This window comes from Fragaria vesca, linkage group LG3 (assembly GCF_000184155.1).
Source record: "Fragaria vesca subsp. vesca linkage group LG3, FraVesHawaii_1.0, whole genome shotgun sequence".
Lineage (NCBI taxonomy): Eukaryota > Viridiplantae > Streptophyta > Magnoliopsida > Rosales > Rosaceae > Fragaria > Fragaria vesca.
This window is the reverse complement of record NC_020493.1, coordinates 18,422,727-18,441,467: the sequence shown is the minus strand read 5'-3', so window position 1 is coordinate 18,441,467 and position 18,741 is coordinate 18,422,727. Positions and strand designations below refer to the sequence as shown.

General features: G+C 36.6%; 3 protein-coding genes across 3 annotated transcripts in view; 2 read left to right on the top strand and 1 right to left on the bottom strand.

Moving 5' to 3' along the window:
* LOC101303891 (probable LRR receptor-like serine/threonine-protein kinase At1g05700-like) overlaps positions 1-982 on the top strand; it is a 19,692-nt gene extending 18,710 nt beyond the window's left edge. Inside the window, exons 8-9 of the mRNA XM_004295907.1 lie at positions 97-329; positions 774-982. Of these exons, the coding sequence (XP_004295955.1) occupies positions 97-329; positions 774-973 (433 nt within the window). The 3' untranslated portion in view covers positions 974-982. The remainder of the gene's footprint in view (positions 1-96; positions 330-773) is intronic.
* A 982-nt stretch (positions 983-1,964) lies between these two features.
* On the top strand, positions 1,965-8,105 carry LOC101310010 (probable NOT transcription complex subunit VIP2-like). The gene is made up of 14 exons (XM_004294577.1): positions 1,965-2,005; positions 3,248-3,370; positions 3,973-4,078; positions 4,149-4,327; positions 4,422-4,803; positions 5,147-5,353; positions 5,442-5,543; positions 5,971-6,059; positions 6,163-6,348; positions 6,684-7,109; positions 7,207-7,259; positions 7,356-7,397; positions 7,650-7,794; positions 7,900-8,105. Exons 2-14 carry the CDS (start codon positions 3,353-3,355, stop codon positions 7,957-7,959), a joined length of 1,995 nt encoding a protein of 664 aa, XP_004294625.1. The 5' UTR covers positions 1,965-2,005; positions 3,248-3,352; the 3' UTR covers positions 7,960-8,105.
* Positions 8,106-9,598: 1,493 nt separating this feature from the next.
* LOC101309712 (E3 UFM1-protein ligase 1 homolog) lies at positions 9,599-17,573 on the bottom strand. The gene is made up of 20 exons (XM_004294576.1): positions 17,302-17,573; positions 16,625-16,936; positions 16,284-16,550; positions 16,001-16,048; positions 15,388-15,453; positions 15,165-15,268; positions 14,700-14,793; positions 14,566-14,622; positions 13,792-14,224; positions 13,533-13,687; positions 13,297-13,362; positions 13,145-13,213; positions 12,932-13,021; positions 12,741-12,806; positions 12,250-12,296; positions 12,096-12,159; positions 11,840-11,917; positions 11,681-11,743; positions 10,260-10,352; positions 9,599-10,008 (listed from the first exon to the last, which is right to left on the bottom strand). Exons 1-20 carry the CDS (start codon positions 17,473-17,475, stop codon positions 9,886-9,888), a joined length of 2,469 nt encoding a protein of 822 aa, XP_004294624.1. The 5' UTR covers positions 17,476-17,573; the 3' UTR covers positions 9,599-9,885.
* Positions 17,574-18,741: the final 1,168 nt, after the last annotated feature.

Below are 18,741 nucleotides of genomic sequence, written 5' to 3'. Positions count from 1 at the left end.
ATATATATATATGCTCACATGCATTTCTTCTACTTCTTTGATATCTCTTTGGCTCAACTGATTTTTCTCTTTATTTTTATTTTTTTTGTGATAAAGGGATTCTGGCAATCCTAATCTATGTGCCTCTGGTGAATCCTGCAAGACAAGTGCTAGTAATGACAGCCCCTCTTCATCAGGTAGTAGTGGCACTCCGAAGAAAAGCAGCAATCTACCATTAATTCTTGGAATAGCAATTCCAGCTTTTCTTCTGTTCTGGGGTATTGTGATAGTGTGTGTCTGTGTAAGTACGAATAAGAGAAGAAGAGAAGCCATCGGAGCCATTGGCACAGGTTAGCTTGCAGCTTCTCCCTGAGCTTTAGTATGCTGTATGCATGATCGTTTTTACCACTGTGACTGATAGTACTTGAAACACCCTCACCAATGCATTGATAAGTACTAGCTTAAACCTCGATACAAACCTTGTTTGAATATATGCACACACAATTAGGATTTCATTATTTTATGAAATAAATGCATAACAGTATTATTTCATTAGTTTCTATCGTGCGTTAAAATCTCAATACATGTATTAGATGATCCACGCGCAGTAATAGTAACGGCGTGGGAGCTGTTTTTCTAGCCTTCATATTTAAAATATAAAAAAAAAATTATATGATCCACACACATTCTAATTAATAGTGAACCGCTCCGTGACAATTTTTAACATGTTTGCCGTGTTTCTAACTAAATACTTAGCTCTGAAAGCTGTTTCACAATATTTATGTGCATTTTAGGACAAGCTGGTATGGCCAACATGCCTAACGGCGCTCAACAAAGAGTGCAAATGATGAACGGTCAAATGGCGGATAAGTTCGGAGAAGTTGTGATGAACCAGTTCGAGGTCAATGTTGAGGAGCAAGCAACCCCAGACTATCAGCAACAAGTAACGCCAGAACACATACAAGATCAAGACGATAGGCGACTGCATTATTGAGACACTCATCTACAACCCTCTGTTTTTAAGGTTTCTTGAGCTGAAGTTGTATTCTTCATTAGTGCTTGAAATTTCTAAACCTGTGATTTCTTTACTCGTTTGGAAAATTCAGACAGCCAAAAATAATCAAACCAAGACAGACCTTTGCGATATGGCAAGGTGTGTTCTCGATCTGTTCATATAACATATGTATAATCAACTTGGAGAGTTGGAGAAAATGGAATGATGCAATTATCGAATTGGCCAATTGGGTTGCTTACAATGACTCGGTGTCTTTTAATTTTTCAAACAAGTAAAGAAATCCTCCCCGGTTGCTCTCCGTGAGGAGTAGGTGAAGATTAAACTAATAAAAAAACAAAATACTTGACACTCCTACTCTGACAGGTTCGACAATTTATTCCTCGTGTTTCAATTTTAACCGATCACTCCTCATACTCTCAATTTTATACCAAATAGTTCATTCCGTCTCCCATCATTCAAAATAGATGTTAACTCGCTGACGTGGAAAAAATAAGACTCCACGTAACACGGTTTGTATAATTATTTTTGACATCTTTATTCATTTTTCTTTTTTTTTGTTGCATTCCGTTGATTTTATTATCACATAAACAACTCTTACGTTATAACTAATTTTTATAAATCGAACTCACAAACTTTCACTTACGAATAACGGACTACCACACTATCAGCAAACCAAATGATACTGAGCTTATGAAAAACATCATGATTTTATTGATCAATAACTGACCAGGTAAACGTTACTGGTTAATGAATAATATGGCAATCCGTGAAAAAAAAATTCTAACCCCACAATATGGGCCCGAACAAAATCCATAGAAATAAGCCCGAGCCAATCATAGAGCGGTATAAAGCGGCCCACTCCAAAAACACCTAGATGACCCCGCATGCAATCCAACCCCAAAAATCCTATTCAGGACTCCCTCTCTCTCTATTTCTGTGATTTAGGGCAAATCAAACTCGCGCTTTGACTCCCAGAACCCAAACCCTAGCTTTCGCTGATCTGCTCCTCAGGTACTCTCTCTCTCCGAGTTCGACTCGATCCCGATTCGTACCGAGTTCGATCTCTCTTTTCTCTCTCGCTCTCTCTTCTTTTCTGGATCGTCGTCGTTGTTTCTGTGATACCAATTCTAGGTCTCTGCTCTATTTCAATCGCAATATCTCTCTCGATTCTTCGTTTCTCGAGATTTGAATGTCGAAGCGACTGAGACTGCGGGTTGTGCATTTGGCTTGGTTTGGTTTGAAAATATGGAGAGCGGAGAGTAGTAGAACTCATGGGCTGTGCGTCGATTTTTGTTTCTCTAAGATTTTAGCTTTTTTTCTGAGTTTTGAATTTGACTAATTAAGTGTTAGGAAAAAAGAAAATTGGACTACTTCATAGGTGCTGAATCTAATCTCTGCTTTTAATTGTGTAAGTGAGAATATGCTGGATTTATGAGCAACTTTGAATTTTTCGATTTGGTGAAGAAAATACCAGTGCTTTGATTTACTGTGTTTTGTGATCAAAATGGTTTTAATTATTACTTTTTTGTCTTGAGCACTTCAAGTAGGATGGAGTGTACGTATGTCATTTTGTAAAGTATTTGCGGCGTCTGGATGTTGCTTTTCGTAATATCCTGCTGTAGCTTGTCTTCGCAACTCGATCATATTGAACAACCCCATTACATATAATGTCTCCAATTATTTGATAGGCTATTATAATTGTATTCGTAATCCTGTGGTTTTGATTTCGTAAGATAACTGCAAAGTTCGATCAATATTTGGTTCCCTTTTGCTGCCGGTGAAGTTGCATTATGAAGTTTTTTACCTATAGGGTTTTGTCAAAAAGGGGAAAGAGAAGATTTTTGGTTTTTTGCATCGCTGATTTAGTTAGTCAAAATTAGGCTGATGGGTTCTAAGGTGACATAAGAACCTGAAAACTATAATAAGATATTTAGAAACAATTCTAGTGTTAGTTTAAAATCATTTATTGACGTGTGTGGGTTTCTGGGATCTTTAATTTTTTGTAATAAGCTGATGCTACTTTGTTGAAGTTTAAGAGCCCAGATTTTTGTAGGTGTTCTGTTTTCTTCATAGGTATTAAGCACCTGAATTTGTAGTGGTTATGGAAAGTGGGATTAATTTCATCCACTTGTTGCTCCGTGAGAGTTTATAGTAGTTCACTTATCTTCCTGGTCTTTAGCCTTATGTTTATATTAGTTCACTTCTCTTCCTGCTCTTTAGTCTTATCTCTCACAGTTATGTCATATTTTTCAGGTTATACATAATTTCTTCGCAGAGAACTGCTTTATCAAGTTGTTCACACAAGGGGTATTTCTAAGCAAGGAATGATCTTTTGCATGACATTTTGATGCTCATGCAATGTCTGGATTACTTAATGTATCTTCTTTTCTCTACAAAACTTCCTCGTGTTGACAATGTTTCCTTTATTTGATATGTTGTCTCTTAGCTATATGCTATCATATCCTTTATTTGTTTATATTCGACCGGTAGAAAGGGCAGCTTTTGAAACTAATAGAATAGATAGAGGGGCATAGTTAGTGTTGGAAGAATATACCACATATCTCTAGTTTTGATGTTTTGGACTGATTAGTGATTGCAATTGGGATTTTGTTAGAGAGATATGTGGCTTATGTTTCTTCTAGCTTTCCAAGAGTTGTTATTAGTCCTTTTTTTTTCTTTGAAGTTTTAAACCTCTATTTTGGATATATGATTTAGGATATATGCATTTTCATTGCATTGGGTGAATGATTGGGTTATTATCTTACTGTTAATTCTTTTGTTAGTCAATAATATGGTTCATTTCATACGTCTCTTTTTTAGAGGTAATATTCCATCAGTACAGTTATTTATGCAGTTAGGGTTAAAGCAGGATTTAGGAGTCTCTGCTGGTCTAAAAATGTCTTTCTACTTGCTTCATGCTATGTATGTTGAATATTTGGCGCATTTTACTTAAATCATGATATGCTTTTTGGTTGTAGTCTTCTCTAAACGGGTCAGCCTCAAATCTTCCGGACAGTAGTGGACGTTTTGCTACATCTTTCTCTGGTCAATCGGGTGCTGCCTCTCCTGTATTTCATCACGCAGGTGGGATATTATTGCTTGAATTTCCTATGTAAATTTCATAAGTATTGAAATTGCAAGTTTCGTTCTGCAGGATCTATTCAAGGGTTGCATAACCTTCATGGGAGCTTCAATGTTCCCAACATGCCTGGTACATTAACTTCAAGAAACTCAACATTAACTAACGTTCCTTCTGGTGGAGTCCAACAACCAACTGGAAGCCTTTCTGGTGGACGATTTTCATCGAATAATCTTCCTGTTGCTCTGTCTCAGGTATGACATAATTCTTAAAACCCCCTCCCGCTCTCATATCCTGACTGGTTGCATATTTTTTCCTCCTTGTATAACAAAAGAACTTGTATTGCAGTTATCTCATGGAAGCTCTCATGGACATTCAGGAGTCACTAATAGAGGAGGTGTAAGTGTAGTTGGAAACCCTGGATTTAGTAGTAGCACAAATGGAATTGGCGGTTCTATTCCTGGGATTCTCCCTACCTCTGCTGCAATTGGTAACCGTAATGCTGTTCCCGGATTGGGTGTAGGCCAAATTTTGGGAAATGCAGGTCCTCGGATTACAAGTTCCATGGGAAACATGGTTGGTGGGGGCAACATTGGGAGGAGTATTAGCTCTGGTGGAGGCTTGTCGGTTCCTGGTCTTACTTCCCGTCTGAATTTAAGTGGAAATAGTGGATCTGGTAGCTTAAATGTCCAAGGGCAGAATCGCTTAATGGGCGGTGTCCTTCCACAAGGTATATTACCATATGTACTGTCTATTGAAAAGTTGCTAGCGAGAAATATTTATACCAGATATCTCCGTTTGAACATTCACAATGTTCTGTTTTTGCTCATCAGTTTGGTAATTGTTTGAATGTCACCCAAGGTTTTAGAACTTTTGTGTCAAATTGTTGTAGCAAGTATGTAGTCATTGACAGGGTTCGAATACCAGTCTGAAAAGGAAGTTATCTTAGGTGCATCAGTATATGGCACATGTATTTGCAGTGGTGCTTGATCTGTTTGCTTGATTTGCCATCACCGTTCACTTTGAAAAAATAAAATAAAATCTTCCCCTTATAGATGACATTCTGGTTTCAGGGTCCCCACAGGTTATGTCAATGTTGGGAAATTCTTATCCAACTTCTGGAGGTCCACTTTCCCAAAGCCATGTCCAAGTGAATAATTTGAGCTCTATGGGAATGTTGAATGACGTAAATTCTAATGACAGTTCTCCTTTCGACTTGAATGATTTCCCGCAATTAACAAGCCGTCCTAGTTCTGCGGGAGGCCCTCAAGGGCAATTGGGTGAGAAGGATATAATTTATTGCTTGCAGGTTTTGCATGGTACTCTCTTTCTCCTGTAATTGGAATATAATAAAATGCAAAATTACAGGCTCATTGCGAAAACAAGGTCTTGGCGTTAGTCCTATTGTTCAACAAAACCAAGAGTTCAGCATCCAAAATGAAGATTTTCCAGCTTTGCCTGGATTTAAAGGTGCGATATGTTCATTTTGGCTTGTAGTACATTATTTACAATGGTAATTGGTAGTCTGGCTTACAATGGTTGCTTTAGAACCATTTAATTGTTGTGAAATCACCAATTATGAGAAAAGCCAAAAAGATGGTGCGAGTGATTTGTAGTTGCATGACTTTGACTTTTGAGGTGACTTGATGATGTTAACTTAAAGATATACATGTAATTTGTCGTTAAGTTCGCTTTAAGTGCAAATACTTGGCTATATGTCATATTCGGGATACAAAGCATCGTTTATATTTAGGTTCAGTTTCTCTATCAAAATTTGATATTTTCCTACCTTGATTATTGTGGATGTTCACTTGTAGTTGGCAAACAAACTCTAGACTGTATATTTATAGTATGGTTGATTCCACATTTATTGACCTTGCTATTAGATGTTTTGCAGGTGGTAATTCTGATTATCCAATGGATATGCACCAGAAAGAACAACTTCACGACAATACCGTGTCAATGATGCAGTCCCAGCACTTCCCAGTGGGTTCAAAGCTTCACTTATTTGAATATCGCAGTTTTTTTACTTATAACTTGTGTTACATGTTATTGGTTTGCCCTTACATTTTCATATATTGATTTTCAGATGGGAAGGTCTGCTGGATTTAACTTGGGAGGGACTTATTCATCTCATCGTCCACAACAGCAACAACAACATGCTCCATCAGTCAGCAGTAGTGGTGTCTCATTTTCTCAAGTAAACAATCAGGATCTTCTCCATTTGCATGGCTCAGATATATTCCCATCATCACATTCAACCTATCACTCACAGGTATGCTGGTTTCTTGCCATAAGCAGTTACGCTGTGATTTCTGTTTGCGCAATACTGGAGTCTGGTATGTTTTTTGTTTTATGTTTTGTTTTTTGATGTACAAATATGACTGTGTGCCGAGGGACATAGGCCATCCCTGTTAAAAGTTCCAATTATAACAAGTGGTTCAATTTCTTCCCTGGAATGAACTTATTCGATATTGTATGCTAGTTTGAAATAGTCAGCTCAACTAATGTGAGAAAGATTCATCCTTTTATAATTCACATCAATAAGTAGTGGGCATTTTCTTATATTTGTTTCATTATAGGATCTAATATGTAAACATTTTTGTTCAGACAAGTGGACCTCCTGGCATTGGATTGAGACCTTTAAATTCTGCCAATGCAGTTTCTGGGATGGGTTCTTATGACCAGCTGATCCAGCAGTATCAACAACACCAAAATCAGTCACAGTTTCGTCTGCAACAGATGTCACCAGTCAATCAATCGTTTAGGGATCAGGGAATTAAGTCGATGCAGACCACACAATCTGCTCCAGACCCATTTGGTTTGCTTGGTTTGTTAAGTGTCATAAGGATGAGTGATCCTGATTTAACATCTCTTGCTCTTGGAATTGATTTGACAACACTTGGCTTAAACTTGAATTCAACAGAGAATCTGCACAAGACTTTTGGTTCCCCATGGTCTGATGAGCCAGCTAAGGGTGATCCAGAGTTTAGTGTACCCCAATGTTATTATGCTAAACAACCACCTGCACTACATGTGAGCTACTACTTTTTTCCTGGAAAATTTTTCTTCTTAGATCTGGATTTTCATCCAGTATATTCTCTCCCTTCTAATCTCATCATTGTTGCTGCAGCAAGGATATTTTTCAAAATTCTCAGTGGAAACATTATTTTACATATTTTACAGGTGATCCCTGTTTGCCCACTTGTCATGTTTTTTTCATATATTCTTTTAATATGAATTTTCAGCTTTCACTCATTACTGTTATCCTGTATTTTGCAGCATGCCTAAAGATGAAGCTCAATTACATGCTGCAAATGAACTGTAAGCTTTCTGTTTTTCATTGCTTATGATATGTTAAATATATCTCACCTTTCTGGTATGGATTACATTCTTTTTCCTTTTCCTTTCTTTCCTGTATTACCTCCCTCCTATGACAAAACCCAACTGATCTTTTAAAAGATATTTTCTTCCCTTTTGGTGGAAATTGTAGTGTAAAAGCACTATAGGTTCTGTAATGTAAGTTTACAAGGCAATGGTCTATGCTAAGAGCAGTATGACATCTGTTGTTGACAGTTATAACAAGGGCTGGTTTTATCACAAGGACCTCCATCTATGGATTACAAGAGTCCCCAACATGGAGCCGCTTGTTAAGACAAACACATATGAGAGAGGGTCTTATCACTGTTTTGATCCCAACACATTTGAAATAGTTCGAAAGGTTAGAACTGATTGATGCACATAAAATGTCTTGTGGTGCTGTTTGTCTTAAATGAATTTGAAATACACATTCAGTCCCCTAACCCATTGTATATTTTGGTTGCAGGATAATTTTGTTGTGCATTATGAGATGTTGGATAAGAGACCGACGTTACCTCAGCACTGACTGATATTTTCAATTTAGAATGTAAAGTTTTAGCTTACGATTTTCATTAACTAGAACATAATCAGTTGTTTCTTTGATTTGGCAATTGTAAGCAATTACCAATCTTTTAGCAGCCAATTAAAAAAAAATACCCTTTTCTTTTTCTAGAACGTGGCACAATAACAACCAATTGAACTGTCAAGGTGGCAACTCTTGTCAAATGTAGGGATGACTGTGTTGAAAGGACTACATAGGAGGTGGTCTGTTCCTTTTTTGTGAGATAACGGCTGAGATTTGACGTTAACTGTTGGTGTTGAACTGTGGGATGTATGGGTCTACAGCTAACAGCCCCAAGTTATCTCATGATAGGCAAACTTGCCAATTGCCATAAAGTCATCTCTTGGTGGGCAGTCAGGCCACAGGTTTAAAATAAATTGAAAAAATTACATAGTACATGACTAAATTTAAAAACACAAAAAAATTTATTTTTAATAATTTTTATACAAATTCGGACATAAGTCTAAAGCCTAAAATAATCAATAATATCAGGCCTGATCTGATTTTTCATATCAAATGACCGAAATACCTTTACAAATAAAAAAAATTACTAAACTAACACCTCTCTCTCTCTCTGTCCGGCAATGTGTACGTCTTCTCCGATGACGATTCCAGCGTGGCAATCCAATGCTCAATTCCAAGCACTGACTACGAATACCAAATGAATCTCGAGCTCAATTTCTATCCACGGCGATTTCAATTTCACAAGCTGGAGATTCCCTCAATTATTTGCTGATGTAACTGTACCAATCGGCGATTGTGTCTGACGACAACGTTTTACGACTCCAATCCCGATCGGGGCTTGACACTCGCTTTCAAAACTATTGCCACCATGTCCGATAGTCATTTTAGTGCTACTGTGCAGACTCAAAACCATATCTGCAACTTCAAGGTAAAATCACTTCAAACTATTCCATGCCACTTGCATGTCAACATATTGGCTTCCACTAATCTCTATTTTTTTTTTTTGTCATTTTTAAGTCCATATTAGAAGGGATGCCAAAACCATATCTGCACAGTAGCACTAAATCTGACTTTATTTTGTAAACTGAAATTTGGTTAATAATTAATATGCAGTTTGTTAAAATAAATTTGTGAATCTTTATCATGAAATCAACTACCAATTTTGTAACAGCTTCTGCTATATTACCAAGTAAATATTGTGACAGAGAGGTGTTTGATCGGTTTGAATTTGGGGTTATATGACAAAGTAAACGTACAATAAGCCATTTTCTCAAATTTGGAACAGCTTCTGCTACATTAACAAGTAAATACTGTGACAGAGGTGTTTGATCAGTTTGAATTTGGTTACATGACAAAGTAAACGTACATTAGGCCATTTTCTTAGAATACGAATTTTTCCAGTTTAATGGTAACAGACATGTCACATAACGGTGTGCGAAATTATTCCAGTTTCAGAGAGAAGTGGATGATTCAAGAATCAATTCCTGATAATGAGGTGGGACATAAGCTAATTCCAGTTTCGTGTCCAGAGCCATTATTCATTTGTGTCGGTAACGTATGAATTTGATTATCCCATAATCATTAGTCCCCTTTGGTGAGCTAAAAACAAGATGTATCCACTAAATTGTATAGTCCATACTGAAGAAAAACAGTACGTATACCTTTCCTTTTTAACTTCTTTTACAAGATATACAGTGCATTGAGATGTCTCAACGGTATTCTCTAAAGTTCAACAAATTAATGGAGAAGGGACACTACCTTCATCTAAGATGAAAACTACCACCATAAAACATTTCTCTCATACTATGATTCGTGATTTAGTGCCCAAGTAATTACTCCACAACTTCACATTTTGAAGGAAAATGAGCATTTTGTCGTCTCAAGTGTCTTCACTGATGATCAATGGGTCTGTGAAATCCAGGAGCTTCATCTCATGCCAAGTGTAGATTGTGAGGTGCCCGTGCGCAAAACCAGGCCTCTCAGTGCAGGAATTTGATTTTCCAGGAGCTCCCTTTTGCTCAATATCCTATCAGATGTACAGTCTTCTCCCTGACGCAAAGGAGATTGCTTACTTTGAGTATCCCGTCCACTTAATAAGACTTTTAACAAAAAATATTGCACATTGTGCCGTTGGTAGAACCAATTAGCAGAACATATACCAATTGACATTCTAAAAATTCTAACATTACGTTAAACTTCAAAAAATATCATCTGTTTAGAGCTGAGACTTTGACCGATCAATCGTACTTATGATACATATACTAGAAATCTGACAAGCAAAGATAAAAATGTATACTCACCTCTCCACTTGCAGCGGACATTAGTGCTAAGAGGGTTACAGTTGCAGTTTGATATTCTGTCAGGATCTTGAACGCCGATTCATCTAGTTTATCCTGACAATTTCATAGAGATTGATTTGGGATCAGAGATATCACTCAACTGTAATTTCGATAGCATGCACTCTGAATCAATTATGAGAGTTCCAACTGTGTCTTTACCATTTTACAAGCGTATGAGTTTAATAAGGAAAAACAAATAAACACAAAAGAAGACATTGATATTCCATTCAAGACACAAGAGAGAGAGGAACATGTTCTTTTATTGCCTTTTTGGATGTTAAAGGGACCAAAAAAGGAAGTAGAGCAAAAGTTGATGTTATATTATAAAGAACTTTTGGAACTAAACATAATATATTATGTTCAGACGACTGATGGATCATGTTCCCAATAGTCCAAAAATAATCTCCACAGTCGCCTTTTTTCATGTGCCTCTTTATTATCTTAGTGAACCAGTTGTTAGTCACCATTAACCCAACAGCCCACTTAGGAACTCTCCTAAACGATTAGAAAACTTTCACTCAGGTACAATTCCTATGTTCACCTTAAAAAATCATAAATTCTTCAATGAAATAAAGTATAGGACTTAACTATATAAATTATGTGTGAAAGGCTAACATTCTTAAATGAAATAAAGTATTGGACTTTAAATACATAAATTATGTTTGAAAGACTAATACATCAAAAGAAAAAACGAATCACATTCACAAAAACTGCAAAAATAAATCACCATAATTTTGGTCTGGTTTTTTTATCTTACTGTATCAACTGTTAAATCACCATAAACCCTAATAAAAGTTAGAACTCTAATAGCTTATGTTCTCTTCTCTTTAAACATTGGAATGAAATTAACATAGGAATTAACTGTAAGCCTTTATACAGTCTAATGGACTGTTTTTCACAAAATGTTCAAAAATTATCACCATCTTTTACAGTTGTTGGAAAAGCTTACTTTTATACCAAAAATGAAAGTCTAAATGGTATTGTAAGATGAGGTCATGATTATAGATCTTGATCTTTGGAAATTAAGTTGTTCGATAAAACCCAAGGAGCCTAACATAGCCTATATTAGTCAAATGAATCATATAACATTTTCCGTTCTTATATCCATCCGGATTTTGGAATCACAGGGAGAAAGTAAAGTTAGAAAAAGCAAAATAAAAGTGAGTGAATTACAGGTAAACATTAATCCTCTTTGAACACTCCTAACAAAGGAAGAATCACTATCCCTCTTTTTCCCCTCCAAATGATGGAATTATTTTTTCTTGAAGTAGTTATATCTTGTTAGACTGCTAAGTTATCCAAATAAACTCAACATAGTATGACAATGATTCTCAAGATCTAGAGCAATTGACAGAGAAACTGATTTTTGTGGAAATACACACCTTCAGCCGAGATACAGCAACAGAGATGGCCCTTCCAGGTGCTTGGAGAGCTTTATGGTGAATCTACTCACAATTAAATTCATGTTATTATATTGGGATCAGAAACAGGACTCTGAAATGCATGTGATAAACCAAGGCACATAGCAAATATTTACTTACCTGTACATAAAGCAGGGAAACAACTTTGGCTAAAATAGAGATTGGATCCATTTCAGCAGAAACTTGAGACGCCAAATCCTGAAAATGGCATTGGTACAGCAGACATAACTACATAAGCCAGAAACTCCAAAATATAACCCCAAAAAATGTAATGTGTCCCCATAAAATCAAACTGCAATTCTTGGTATGTGAATAGTAAACTAATTTGAGGTTTTTTTGTTTTTGTTTTTTTTTGTTTTAAACAAAAGGAGGATACCTTTTGATACGAATGCAGAAGTGTTCTTTCCAACTTCTTGTCAAGCTTTTTCAGAAGTAAACCACTGGAAAATGAACCCCAAGCAAGTTTTCATTAACTTCTGAGCGAAAAATTAAATGCATAATGGAACACAGAAAAATAAGCGCATAGCTACCTTTCTTCAGCTATGTCTCTTAAAGCAGTCATGAATGTTTCCACCCGCTGCCACATAGAAGATTATACATTTGAAATCATTACATGTCTATTAAATAATAGGACACCAAATACAAACTTTTTTCATTTTGTCTGAAGTAAAAATATTGTTGCAAGCAGAATGGAACACTTACAAGGTTGAATCAAGGAAAAATATGAATATTCTGAAAAAGAGACACTAAACTTTAAACTACATTATTTTTTTTTAAAGGTCAGAAAGAAGCTTCTAGAGATAAAATACTAATCTAGAAACTGAACTGGTGTACCACACTACTACTTGACTTGCATCATACATCAAACTAAAATATTAACAATCCGAACTCTAAAATGGAACAAAGTACTTATTAAAGCTGCATCTTCCAAGTTCCAAATGTCAACTTGAAAAGAGTTCACGGTTAATAAATTGTAATATATCCCTAAAACAGAAAACAAAAAACACAAACAAGAGCTGACCTTTCCTTCCAAAGCTTCAACAACAACAAGAGCCTTCTTTGAGAGAGATCCAGGAAAATTCTTAGCCTGAAAACCCCAAAAGCAGAGAATAAAAGTTAGACCACCTTAGGATCTCTTCTGAGTTAATGTGCTTCAGCAGTCTCCTTGGTATCCCAAATTGAAATAAAAATAGGTGGGAGGATTATTCATACAATTGAAGTTCTTTCTCCTGGATTAAGTGAAGATTCTGAAATCTGAGTGTCCTCAACTTCAACTCCATTCTTCAATTTATTGTGCATGTCCTACATCAGATGGCATAACTCAGCTACATGCAGATTTTGATGTACATACTAATTAGGTACATAATTATACTTATTATATATATATGTTTTCTGCATGCATGTCACATTTTGCACGGAACTTACCAAATTATGAAGAAGCATATCCACAATAGTAGTAGCTGTTGTTCTTAACAAATGCCGGTGCAAAATGACCTATGATCACACACGTGCCTTGTTTAGTCCTTGTTATCACTAACTACAACAACTTAACACATATCCCTAGAGGTAGAACTTACTGAAGTTGATTGGTCATCTTCAAACAATTCTAAAGCTTTTTCATAGAGCTGCATGTTTAAGAAAGACTGCGAAGAAAAATAGGCAGTTTAGCATACGGAACATCAATTGGTACACAAAAGCACACTACAGACAAGAGACTTCTTAAATTTTAAGAAAATTACCTGGTGCAAGAACCAAGGAATTGGACAACTGAAATAATTAATGCAGTTGAAACAGCCATAGTGAGAGCACTAACCTCATCAAGTTTCTTTTGCAAATTATCAAGCAAGTGCTTCATTCTCTCTGCATTTTCAGTAAACAATGCCTTTCTTCTCTCCTTCCAAGAGTTTATTAGCATAGGTCTCATATAGTTTGCAAGAGGTCTAATTATTGTTTGTGGATCATCAAGACCTATCAAATTTGACCATTGCTCTGTCAAAACTTAGTACCATATGCATGGGTAACAGTTATCAAAACTAAAATGAACAAAATAGCTAGAGTCAGAACCCAGAAACCTTGTTCTTCAAAATCAGGAACCAGTGTTGCAATCTTGTTCACCATCCAATCTTCTGAAGGAATGTTCAGATTTTCCTCTTTAGATTTTACCAACTTAGCAGATGCTTTCGAGTCAGCAACTTGTGCGGAGGAGGAATTCTTGCCTTTCCTTTGGTTTTTCTTAGATTTTGTTGGAACAGAGTCCTGGTTATCCGGATCACTCTCGGCCACACCTGCTCCTATATTCCCAGTCACTCGTCCCTTTTTCTTCTTTGATCCTTTCTCCATCGTCTGCTTATTACTGCTGCTGTCACTAGTCGTTTCATTTGATTCAGTGAACCTGCCTGTGTCATGACCAACTTTTGTCCCCTGCAAGTCTTCTGACATCACAGTACCAGAAGAATTCGAAACTATAAGAGTTTCCATTTCCTTCTCCAGGCGATCATACACGTCCTAGTCATAAACACATTACTGAAAGCGTTAGATTTTATGATATTGCCAAAAGATAAAAAGTAGAATGGTTTCAAATATTACTGAATATTTTGCTCATTGGTTCCAGGTAAGAAAAAAGAGCTATCCTTTTCAAAAAAACTAAAAAAAGAAAAACGAAAAAAGAGCTGTCCACAAAAGAAAGTTATTAAGTTTATAATTTTTTTTTACAGAATGCCAACAGATGTTCATAATTATTGTGTGTTCTTAGGTACATTAGCCACTGAAACTTTCTTACTCCAACAGTATTCAAAGTTCAGAATCCAATAGATTTTAAATGATAAAATCAATTCACAAATGCATACCTTGATAAAGGCTCTACAAAATACGAACGACTCCCCAAAGATTATTGCCTTATCAGCCTGTAAAACAGGATGTAGAAAATAGTCAACAGATAAGGTGTTTAAGTAAAAAGGGAGATTTGGTATCAGAAAGGTACCTTGAGGCCCTGCTGAATGGAAGGACAAAGAGACAAAAGTTTGGATGCATCTTGAGATCCAAAGGACATTGGCAGTATAGAAAGAGAATCCATCCTACATTACCGTCCAGTCATACCAAGAATGAAAAACAGCAATGGAAGTGATACTTTCAATTAACTCAGGACAACAGAAATACATCCAAGAACACCTCAAAGTATCTCTCTGTAGGTGCGTCTAATATACAATAAGCATCTTAATCCGTTTAAGGATTTTTCAAGCATAATATAATCATTGAAACAACATATGACCTCCATTGGCCACTAGAAAAGGATCTCCAATTGCATAAGTCCCCGCAACTAAAGAACAGACAATGACAATAATGATACTATGGTGATATTTTCTATCCATCATGACAATCTTATAAGAGGCACAAGGAATGGGAAAAACAAGTGATCATACATCGAATAGTCCAGGTGTTTTCTTACCAGCTCCCACGCTCAAGAGCATCTTCTATAGCAGCATCAAGCATCTCAATCATTGATGGGTGAATAAATGTAGTAACCAAAGGTATGCATTCAGGATATCTGGACTAAAATGGAGTGCAGGACCAATTAATACAAGGAAAGCAGGAGAACACAAGGTTCACACACACATATATATACTCTATGAGCTCCGAATCAGAAAATCAACATGAAAGAAATTAAGTACCTGTAAGAACTGAACAGGCTGAGGAATTCTAAGTTTCTGCAGAACATCATAGCCAATGAAAGAGTTCTGCAGCAAAAAAAAAAAACACAGAACATGTCAGAACAAAAAAACAAAAAAAAAAAAACAAAAAAAAAAAAAACAGAACAAGTCAGGAAAACAAGATATCAACATATTCTTCAGTATTCCTGAAAAAATAATTATTCAATGGTAGAACATACATAAAATGCTTTAGACTTCTGGTTTCTATAAAAGTATAAAACAAGTAATCCAAGTACTTGAACTTCTTTGATACAATCAAATTGTTTATATATTCCACAAAATCATATATTATTGCTAAACAGTGGCTTAATGCTCCAGGCGGATATGCCATGTTGACATATCAGTTCAGTATCAATTAAAACTACAGTTGTCAAGTTGCTTCAGTTCAGATGATGACCGAAGAGATCCAAGTCAACGAAGGTTAAAAGGCCAAAATGTAGTGGTTGATACTAAACTCTATAACTCCATATGCAAACAGATTCTACAAAAATATTAACAAAATTTGAAGTTAAGATTACATCTGGGTAGCTTACTAGACTCGACTTCATTACATGTAGATACGAGAAAAGGGTACCTGTGAGAAGAAAGAATCAATTGTTTCCTTCTGGGCAATGGCAAAGACCTGCATTAAGATAAAAAAAAATATTGATAAGGTATAGTCCTCTTTGGCTAAAAGAATTTTCAGATACAAACGAAAAAATAAAGTAATTCAGTAATAACCAAGCTAAAGTGTTTCTGCATGGGTGCACAGGAAACAGTTTCTGAGACCATTTTAATGAAATTTTGAAACTCACGAACTATTCATTCTAGGCAATTAAAAAGCACCCCAACCAATGGAGCCAGATTATGACACATACATTTGGTGTCCAATGAACTCCTGCACGAAGTGATCCAAGGATCTCGCCTTCCTTTACAAGCCCATTAAAAAGGGATTGGAAAAATGAACCTTCTACAGCTACACCACTGGCTCCCTCCATTTCTTGCAGCAACTGCTGTAAAGTACTCCACAAGACTGATAAATTTGTGGGAACTGTGATGGCCCTAGCAGCACCACGTACCATGGCAGTAACACGCGTAACATAAGCAGGGGTATACAACTGCCCGCCTTCAAGCCTACCTTTCACCTGAATCCAAATAATAGAGTCACAAATCTCCTCTCCCCACTCGACAATCACTGAAAACAGGAAAATCAACTTACAATAGTCCCAATGCGCGGCTCCAACACAGATGTCACCATCTCCGAGCTGACATGCAACTGCACGGCAAGTTCCGCCAAGGCAACTTGGCTACATTCTTGAAGCCTCTCATTGATTTCTTCAGCGACAGAATCCCAATACGACTGTGCTATTATTTCCCCTTGAATCAACATAAGCCCCGGATCATCCGACACCACATGTTGAGATTGCTTCTCGACATGGTACAAATCAACCCCAATAGTGTCTGCAAGGTCAATCAGCGATATCCGGCCCAACCTCTTGACCTCCACCAGTATTTCATGCCTCAATTGATCCTACATTAACCCACACCATCATCAAAAATACAATTCGCATACTCTCCTTCCCAAAATGCCAACAATTTCATCAAAATTTAAAACAAAAACAACAATTATACTAAAACTCACCATTTGATTTTTCTTTTTCTTTTTTTTTTTATTCTTGAACAAAACACATCAACAAATTCTTCGCATGAAATTGAAACCAAAATAACAGTCGCCGGGAAAGAAAAAAAATTACTGAAGTGAACTAGAACAATTTTAACCTTGAATTCTTCGCTATCAGAGCCAATTTATGTGTTGTGATTTCTTACTAGTATAAATTTTCATAAATTCAATTCCAATTTCAGGCGAAATCGAAGAGAGGATAGAGAATGGTGTACCGGAGTGATGTACTCTTTGCCGGAAACGGTGTGAAGAAGCTCGAAGTCGATGATGTGGAGCTCGTGAAGCTTCTGGACCAACTCGACGACGTTTCGATCGGACAATCTGATGCTCGATTTCGCTTGCTGCGCCGACTCGAATTGCTTCTGCAGTTCCAGCAATTCGTCGTCCATTTCTGGTTTTTCCGATCACTGTGTCAAGACTGTGGCAGAGTGACGGAGCGGTGGCTTCCCTCAGTTTGGCTGGCTTGGCCCTTCTTCCACCTCCCCCCTGTTTTGACGTTTCGACCCGAGTCACGCATCCGTTTCAGGAAACAAAGGGTTTTTGGGCTTTGTTGTATTGGGTTTCAAATAGTGACACAGTCGAAGCCCAAGCCCTTATAAAGAATAGAGTTGGGCCTTTGGGAGGTTAGACCATGGAGGTTAGACCATTTTGTTTCTTGAGAAGGGGAGGTTAGACACTTGGAACATTTCGTTTTTTTTTTAGACTGCACTTAACCTCGTTTGGTTTGTGGAAAGGAAAGTAATTCCTTACTCTCTCTAATGGGAAGAGAAAGTGAATGAGAATGAAATTATATAAGAACTTTAAATTCCGATGTTTGATAACATAAAGAAAGTTATCGGGTAGTTGTTAAAAAGTTGAAAATTAAAATAATAAAATATTGGGTTCTGAGTAATAAATGAAGGGAAACGAGAAAGGAAAGTGGTTCCTTTGGATTTTGGAATGCACCACTTTCCCCCATATTTTTCCTTCAAGCAAAAAAGTGTTTCTTTTCCTTATGTTTCCCCAAACACATGAAAGGTTTCCCGCTGCTTATTTTCCACGAAACAAAAGAGGCCCAGATAATTTCGATTACAAATGACTAATACATCGAGATGACAGTGTTGATCTGATCAGTAACTGATTAAAAAAACAATATTATGCATCGAGAAGACAAATAGCCTAAATTACTAGACCGATGAGGTGAAGCAACACCAACACCAAAAATTAAAAACATGGAGCGCCTAGAGATAAACTGCATTTTATCATGGTATTAAAACGAATTGACCCATATATGAAGATCCCATTTGTGTGTTCTCTACCTACAACACCAAATCTTTTATAACTTTTATTAGTGATTATTCATAATCCTGTTAGTTATGTAATCCTTTGTCCATTTTGGACCTAGTCTGCTTTACTAACCAGATTAATGCTGCAAAAAACCTGAGTTCGTCCTCAGTCCTCACACATGGTAAGTCATGAGAAAAAAGATCACACTCCGGCATTTATACATGTTCGTGTACAATTGTTTATAGATACATTGTCCCTGAAATACAAAACAAAACAGAATTATGGGAACATATTTGCAACCAATGGACAGTGACTATTTGCATTGTCAGATGTGTTCCAATCAAATTTCCTTTCCCAATTATTGATCGTCTTATTATTTTTTCTGATGC

Excerpts from the sequence above, each read along its gene's own strand:
- LOC101310010 (XM_004294577.1), top strand. Across the intron at positions 4,804-5,146 it reads GGGCGGTGTCCTTCCACAAG|GGTCCCCACAGGTTATGTCA; the intron begins GTATATTACCAT and ends TTCTGGTTTCAG. Across the intron at positions 7,398-7,649 it reads TTACATGCTGCAAATGAACT|TTATAACAAGGGCTGGTTTT; the intron begins GTAAGCTTTCTG and ends TGTTGTTGACAG.
- LOC101309712 (XM_004294576.1), bottom strand. The coding sequence starts at position 17,475 with ATGGACGACGAATTGCTGGAACTGCAGAAGCAATTCGAGTCGGCGCAG. Across the intron at positions 16,551-16,624 it reads AGCCGCGCATTGGGACTATT|GTGAAAGGTAGGCTTGAAGG; the intron begins GTAAGTTGATTT and ends ATTTGGATTCAG. Across the intron at positions 11,744-11,839 it reads TTTCCCTGCTTTATGTACAG|ATTCACCATAAAGCTCTCCA; the intron begins GTAAGTAAATAT and ends AATTGTGAGTAG.